Raw genomic sequence first — 8,507 nt, forward strand, 5'->3', positions numbered from 1 at the left:
ATATATATATATATATATATATATAAATTCATGGTTATGTATAAACATTGTAAATGGATGCTGTTTATTCATCACAATTTTCACAAAGTATGGATGAAATATTAAGATAAAAAGTTCAGTTTGAAATCCATCCTGTTCTGTGTATTTTTCAACCATAATTAGAGAAATTCACTTAAGCCCTTAGGTGCTGTTCTCTCTATGCACAGAAACTAATATTATAGAATAATAAGTTCTTGTCTGTGACAACCGCACATACACAACACATCCTGTAGGTGGCGATAAGGTTGAAAACTTCCAAAGAGTTCCTTTAATGATGATTCAATCAGCGTCACAAAACGTGCAATTCCCCATTTTGAACACAGTGAGGCAGAATACAGCAGTGTTTGTGGAAAGCAGCAGTCAATCACAAGGAGTTTAGTCTGAGCAATCACCTGCAACCTCGGCAGCTCTTGGTCTGCTTATGCAGCATGGACACACTGGGAGAGTGTGTGCATATGTGGGTGTGTGTGAGTGTGTAGGCGTGTTTGTGTTCCTTCCTGCAAGCTGAGATCATCAGTGGTTTGCAGCCCTGCACTGCAGAGAAAGTCCCACACAGGGAGAGGGGGTCAAGGGCAGGGCACGTACGCATGTGTACACGTGCACTTACACACCAAAACACAGGAATTCACCCTTTTCATTCTCAGGTCCTGCAGACATCTAAACTTCACAACTTAACCTGTTTGAAGACCAACATTCGTACTGAACATCTTCCTACGTTAACAGTGGACTTTGTACGCTGCAATCTATCTTTATATAGCTGTAAAACCATAAAGCACTAGCAAAACTCTTTCATGTCGCAGAAACCTTATCATCTGCATACATCATCTGTGGAAACCTTTGGATATTTTTTGTTGCTTTGTGTGCTGCCCTGTTTCTGACACCTGAGATTTGAGACCCGGACCAGGTTGACACATCCTGAAAGTTAAAAATATGAGAGAATATTTGTAGAAATAGCCACATTTTGTTGGAATAGGCAGATAGTTTACATACACCTGATTTTACTATGTGGAAATGACTTAGAAATTCCATCCCGGAGCTTACGGGGATCTATGTCCACTTACAAACAACGGCAAAGTATTATGAGCCTACCCAGACTTGTGAAAACCGATTCAACCCCTGCTCATTGTGAGGCTTCATACATTAAAGATGGGGAGCCCTCTGGTTACACAGGTATGAATCTGGACCTCAGGCATTGACTCTGGTGTCATTTAAGAGCAGCAACACCTACAAAAAGGGGAAAGGGCACTTAAGCGGCCCTACTAAGGTGACCGTGATTAGAAGAACCAGCTTAGAGCTGCTCTGTATCCCAATTCTCAATGATCCCTCATATGAGGACACATCAGCAGCATCCTCTGCAGAATGAGGCCACGTGTGCACTTTAAGGAAGGAATCTGTCTGACCCTGCCTACTGTATCTCCTGGGCTTGCCTCAACTTGACCTTACTCTACAGTTTTCTGTCTCCTTGTAATGTTCTAACACGAATACAGGCTTGTTTCCTGTTGCAGTGGCACATTTGGACTTACGTTCCAAAAGACTAGCGCCTACCAGAGAAAAATACACTTGGAAAGCTGAAGAGAGTGAGTCATTTCAGGAACAGAATTTATTTAAAACGCCAAAGACATGATGGTCCCATCCTCAAACCCATATACAGTATTATTATTATTCCTCATGTATCATCCAAGACTATACTAGGACAAGCACATCATGCAGAAGCGCTTAATGTATGTGTACTGCAAGAACAATCACGCCAGCACATATTGCATAATTTGGGATGAAATGCTGCAATTCTTTACACATTTATAGCCTTTCATGCCCATCTCAGACAGCCTATAAAAAGCTCACATTTCAACAGAGATCTGCAAATGCATGTTCTTTAAGTGCATAGGGACAATTGTGTCAGAACACAACGGGATATGTACCAGAGTGTACAGTAATCAGAAACAAACCATTGCACATAGATTGTAAATAGACAATAGGGAGGGTTTCTAGAAACCTTTGACTTATGCTTATGATCCACTGGGATAAGTTTGCATGGTGCAGGGGGTCCAAAGGACAAAGTCCATTATCACTACACTTGGTATTAGCTGGTAGATCAAAGCATTCATAAACTGATTAATCAACAGGATCATGTTAATAAATATTAACTAAATCTATAACTATATATTTTACATAACTGCATTAATAGTGGAAATCTGGTAGCTTCTTTAACTTTTTGACTAAAATAATAGGTTTGTATACTATTTTATTCTTGCATTTCATAATAATCTCCATGACCAGATTTGAGTGACCGATCCTCACTGTGTGGAAGCTCAAGATTCATTACACAGATGCATTCATTTCCTAGGGTGAAAGATAATACCACGCTCTTCTGTTTTAACATTAGGAAGTTAGAACTACATTTGAACATTGTGGTTGGGTGGGGTGTGAGGTGTCAATGCTACACTTCCTGTTTCTGTAAAGAAAACTCTGTGACAATAGTTTAAATATCTCAGCTGCATAATTGCTTGCTTTATTACATGCTAACACAGAGATATAGCATGCAACACAATAGAAATTTTGCTGTGTATGAGAATGTTGTTTGATAAAACTGAACTGTAATAAGATTTGAACTCTGCTGAGACTGAAGTGTTTACTCTTTCTCCCATGTGGTTGCTGCATTCTGTACGGAGACATTTGGCTGGTGGGTACAAGAGAGAATTCTGGGCAGCGAAGCATGGAGGTGCACAGCATCAGATAATGCTGACTCCTCAGAGCACGGTAAGCCCACAGGCCTGCTGCTAGTCCACATACCACATCTGACACATCCACACATTCATGTCATGAATGCCTCTGCAATGCCACATAAAATCCTAACTGGGAATTAAAACCTTTGTTTTTATGAAGATCGTATTCCTATGCAGCTGTAAAGGCTCAATATCTTTGCTGACATGATGTATTCCCAGCCTCGACCCCAACCCTGACTATGGGCATGGAGCAGAAATTAACTGCACTAAACAAATGCTGCTAGATTAATAGAACCTAGTACTATAAAGCTTTAGAGATTATGCCATGGATATGCTGGGCAGCCTGAAGTGTGTACTCATAATTAATACTATAAGACCTTATAATTATTAATGGAATCAGTTGTAATGTGTTATTCTTTAAGGCATTATTTCATGATTCACTACACATGGGAAATATAAACAGTTTCACGTCCTGAGTACAGATTTTTGCAGTGACTGGTATCCTCTGTGTGTGTGTGTGTGTGTGTGTGTGTGTGTGTGTGTGTGTGTGTGTGTGTGTGTGTGTGTGTGTGTGTGTGTTGTGAACTGTCCCACCACGTCCATGTAGAGTGTATGCTGTGTTTGGGGCGCTTCATGCAGCCTATAGACTGACTGTGAATGCAGCACCGAAGCTCCACGCGAGTGACGCATTGCAGGTACGAGCGCACCAATCAGGAGCGTCTTTTCCACACTACAACGTGCTCTGCTGCGCCCGACGCATCACAGAATAGCAGAATGTATACCTCCGCCGGAAGCTAGTTCCCACTAAAAGCATACTCGGGCTTAGTTTTTTTGCACATGTTTACACTTCAGATTACGCCTAGTCGAATGGAATTTAATTGTAGTCGTTCATGCACGTTAAATATCAAAATCGTGCACGTTTCTGATCATCCTTTGTGGTCCAGAACGTAGCGTGTTGGCGGACGCAGCGAGAACGGGGAGGAGTTTTAAAGCGACCATTAAAGGCGCGCCAGCCGCTGTTCTATTGCATCCTGTTTGTTTGCCAGCTGCGAACTTGTTGGATTTGTGGAACTAGAATTGATTAAACAGCGCTATGGTAAGTTACACTTTTCTACAATATAGTTTCGTTTAAATTAGGAATACTTAGGTTAAAGCCTAACGCAAAAAATAGCTATTGTTTTCTTCTTTGGACATTTATTTAGAGTTTTTGCTACATGTTGCGCGCAAACCGGAAAAAAAATCGCTATTTCCTCATTGGCTACGTTGACGGTAGAAGATGTTACTATGTGTAGACAATAGTGTTGTTCTGGATAAGTATTTTAAACTAACATGGAGTAGACTGCGTTACACAGGCGTGTGTGTGTGTGCGCGCGCGTGTGAGAGAGAGAGAGAGAGCCTATTAACGATACTATTACAGTGTAACGTTATACAAAACGACATCCGTAATCATTGCAGTTAGAATTTCTCCGGTCATTAAGCATCACCACTGACGCATTTGTCAGTCTCACCTGCTTTATTTATCCAATATGCGGTCATATCGCACGAATTCGCGGTTTGGGGTTTGTTGTAACAGTCTGCAGGCTTTTCTAGTTATGATTTAAAGCCTTGCTGTGGGGTGTTGAGTTACTGCGCCACTGGCTGCAGCAGACTGCGCTGTTTTCCGGCGCGGTTCCAGTTAACGAGCGTGTTGTCACGTCCAGACCTCAATCCCTGACACTGTCTGTCTGTTACTGTATAAATAAATAAATAAATTCACGTTATGTAGTTAAGTGTAGAATATCAGGTAACGAACTTCCAGTTTTCACGTAGATTTCTAGTAGTGATCATTTTTAAACCGACTCTCAGGAAGGTTTTGATTGGGTTTAAAATCATTTTTGCTTCTTTTTTTATCCATCCTTCAGGCCGACCAGCTGACAGAGGAGCAGATTGCCGGTAAGCGTTTTTGCCGTCTTGCACGTGGCCACCGCTGTGGATCTCCTGCTTTTCTTCTCTTTCTGTCCTCCACCCCTCCCTCTTTCCCTCTCTGCGTTGGATATATAGTTTTCCCTTTTATGGCAGTGCCTTAAAGCTGCACCCTGGAAATGAATGGACGCGCCACTGCTGCAATGATTTTATAAACCTTCAGCGAAAGGAGTCTCTGCTGCACTGTTTTGTTTTTTTAAAATCATAATCGGTTTAGTGTGTTAAAAATCGAGCACACTTTGGACTATAGGAGATCAGACCGAGTAGATAGGGTGTGTCCTCTTGCAGGCTCTTCCATCTGGCTACTCCTGTTTTGCTTGTCTGTTTGTTCCAACGAATTGGCTTCATTTCTGTAGCAGTTACTATCTTACTGAATATATCTGGACTGTTCTGGATGCAGTGTATCAAGCTTGAGCTTTGTTGAATGTTAAGCGTTCGAGGCACTTGGTGTTTTAAGAAATGGCATGTCAGGGATTTTTGTCAGAATTTCAGCCATATTCCGAGTGCCTTCTCCACCCAAGCCCCGAGTCTAGCCATGGAAAATTGAATCTCTGAGCCTTTATTCATTGTTGCATTTAAAGATTCTTCTTATCAGGCCCATTATCAAGAGCTGCGAATGGGAATGAAGTATGTTCGCTATGGAGAATCCGATCTCAAATCGCATGATTTAGGTCACGGTGGTCTGTCTTCATTGTGATGGTAAAGTCAGGGTGGGTTACCTGTTGAGACACAGGCACAAAGGTTGGCAAATGTCCCTGGAGACTTTGTGAGGTCAGACCTGTTTCCATGTTGCTTAGTAAGGTTAAAAAAAATCTGGGCCCTGTGAGGCCACAAAACAATTTCCTGTCAGACAAGTGACAATAGGATCTGGATGCATAGTTTATTGTTTTTTGTTTTTTTTTTCCTCCGTAGCAACAGGGTGAGGTCCTGCTGAACCAACTTAGAAATCAGGGTGGTGCTGTACATCAGAATAAGGTGATCTTTTGTTAGTGACTGAAATTACAAGTCTATTTAGGTAAGAATGCAGCAAATTGGAGTTGTGCTTCAGCATTCTGGACTTGCTGTTGAAGCCAGACAGGGTTGTTGCTGTATGTCAACGTCGGAGGGAAAATAATGGAAAATTCCTCTTTGTGAAAAGTCAATATGGCCTATGCTAGTAACCAAGTGTCTCAAGAGTAATGGCTATTTGTTGCATAACACTGGTTTTTGCCAAAATGTTTGGTTACTAAGAGGCAGCATTGCTAGCGTCATGTTATTTTGCAGTGTTGAATTTTGTTCCCCGCCCTCCACCACAGGCATGCACTGGCATATGACTAATACTTGTTGGAACCGGGGATGCAGGTTATAGAGAACATAATGCTAAAATGCTGCCTTATGCCACAGTTTGTTGTAATTCAAGCTGTGACTCCTGTTCAGCGCAATCGGCCTTCTCCACTACAGCTATTCCTTGCTGTATTTGTCTGTCGTCTGTGTACTGTCTGACTCCTTCAACCTGTCTAAATATTCTCTTAGATTAATGCACAAGTACTATAAACTAAGCCACTGATTGGAGAACTGGTGCACTTAGATGGTGTATTGCATCTGGGATTTGGATAAGAGCTATAGAGCCTACAAACGGTTTGGCATATTTTGCTACCAGTTAAGCACTCCTATACTGGAATGTATTGTATTGGCTTTGCCTTTTCTGGTTACTTGCTATACAGGTGCAAATAGGTTTCTTTTTAATTAAATGGACATCTTACCTTTGCATTTTTATTTTATATATATATAATATATAATATAAAATAAAATCTTGTTTTTCATATCTGCAGAGTTCAAAGAGGCATTCTCACTCTTTGACAAGGATGGAGATGGCACCATTACGACCAAAGAGTTGGGTACTGTCATGCGCTCCCTTGGCCAGAACCCAACAGAGGCTGAGCTGCAGGACATGATTAATGAAGTGGATGCTGATGGTGAGTTTTTACACACGCACACTGTCATCTGAAACAAAGTCTGTTTATTTATTTAACCGCTTCTCTTCACAGGGAATGGGACGATAGACTTTCCTGAGTTTCTTACCATGATGGCAAGGAAGATGAAGGACACAGACAGCGAGGAGGAGATCAGAGAAGCATTCCGTGTATTTGATAAGGTAAGGTTTTTCCCTGGCAGGAAAGTAAATGAACAGTACTCAGTAATCACCTGAGTGCTGTCCATGACCCAGAATTCTCTCTGTTCTAGGACGGGAACGGATACATCAGTGCTGCTGAGCTGCGTCATGTGATGACAAACCTGGGAGAAAAGCTGACTGATGAGGAGGTTGATGAGATGATCAGAGAAGCAGACATTGATGGAGATGGACAGGTGAACTACGAAGGTGAGTCTGACGTTATACCAGTGGTGAGTCATGGACCTGAAGCTTTCTGTAAACACCTTCACCCACTTACTGTCAGGTGACCCACTCAGATGTAGATACATACATTATATATGTATGTTCTGTAGAGGTTAATGACTTGATTTATCTGTCTCCACAGAGTTTGTACAGATGATGACGGCAAAGTGAAAGCCCTGTACAGATCCTTTTTCTCTCTATCTCTCTCTCTTTCTCTCTCTCCTATAAATAATTTGCCTTTTTGTTTTAATTTATCTGTAAAACGTTAAGTCCCCCCCCCTTCCTCCCGGCTGTCCAAAGGAACTGCATGTAAACTGCATAGGATCTAACTCCTCATGTCCCTTTCTTTTGCTGTCATCGTGTTTTTTGGAGTGACGGTGCGGTTACACGATCAGGTGCTTGTTGCGGCGATACGGGGACAGTGGCGCGCAAAACCCTGCACGTCACATCTGTCTGCCCCAACCCGATGCGTAGCAAGAGCGGAGACTTGTCAGCTGGTTTGCCTCTTGGCAACAATGTTGGCAGGGCAACAATGTAGAGGAGTAACTCTGCATGGACTATGGACAAAGTATATAATATATATGAAATTTATCAGCATTGCACTACTGCAAAAGAAAAAAAAATCTATAAAAAAAAAAGACACGGGTGTATCTTCTAGATACTCGTACATAAACTCTTTTTGTATCTGCTGTTCTGTACCAGAGAACTTGTCTGAATCTTATGATGCTTTTTAATGGTTTATTCACGTTCACTTTTTCTTTTTCTTTTTTTTTTCTTTTCTTTTTTTAAAACAGCTTAACATCATTGTCATGCCTCAAATAATCCATTCCAAGTTGTATATTTTTGTTTTCCAATAAAATTTACAACCCCGAACTGAAAGGTTTCCTTGTTTGTAGAGCATCTTTAAGCCCTTGATAACTCAAAACTCTCTAAGTTAGCTGTTATGCATCCCTGAGCTGATTTTATTATTACTTTTATTTATTTTTTTTCTTTTGTGGTTTCAATCCACTTACATCAACCAGAATGTTTACAATTATTGTAGTAGAAATTTTTCATTTGTAAATCATCATACAATGTATCTCTGAGTGAACTGGTCGAATTACTATGTGTAATCGCAGGATAGGATGGGAGGTACGGCCTCCTTGTCAAAGCAAAATAAACGTTCATTAAAGTACTCTTAAAAGACAGCTGGTTCTTGTCATCTTTTGTGTTTTGCACCTTTTTGTTTTGACAACACTCAAAGCTGGGTGTAACACTGAACTATGGATTACTAAACCTAGTTTATCCATTTTATTCAGATTTCATGTGTAGAAATGGGTATAACAGCGAAAATGGCTCCAAATAGCTGATTCTCATTAAACAGGAATGTGCATTTATTCATATGCTCTCTTGGGAAATATTTGGGCTGA

General features: G+C 41.0%; 1 protein-coding gene across 1 annotated transcript; it reads left to right on the top strand.

Annotated features, from left to right (window-relative positions):
* The first annotated feature begins 3,728 nt into the window (after window positions 1-3,728).
* On the top strand, window positions 3,729-8,285 carry calm2a (calmodulin 2a (phosphorylase kinase, delta)). Its single transcript, XM_027150272.2, has 6 exons — window positions 3,729-3,858; window positions 4,664-4,694; window positions 6,536-6,679; window positions 6,752-6,858; window positions 6,948-7,083; window positions 7,241-8,285. The coding sequence occupies exons 1-6, from the start codon at window positions 3,856-3,858 to the stop codon at window positions 7,267-7,269; spliced, it is 450 nt and encodes a 149-aa protein (XP_027006073.1). The 5' UTR covers window positions 3,729-3,855; the 3' UTR covers window positions 7,270-8,285.
* The last annotated feature ends 222 nt before the right edge of the window (window positions 8,286-8,507 follow it).

Source organism: Tachysurus fulvidraco, chromosome 4 (assembly GCF_022655615.1).
Source record: "Tachysurus fulvidraco isolate hzauxx_2018 chromosome 4, HZAU_PFXX_2.0, whole genome shotgun sequence".
In the NCBI taxonomy this organism is placed as follows: domain Eukaryota; kingdom Metazoa; phylum Chordata; class Actinopteri; order Siluriformes; family Bagridae; genus Tachysurus; species Tachysurus fulvidraco.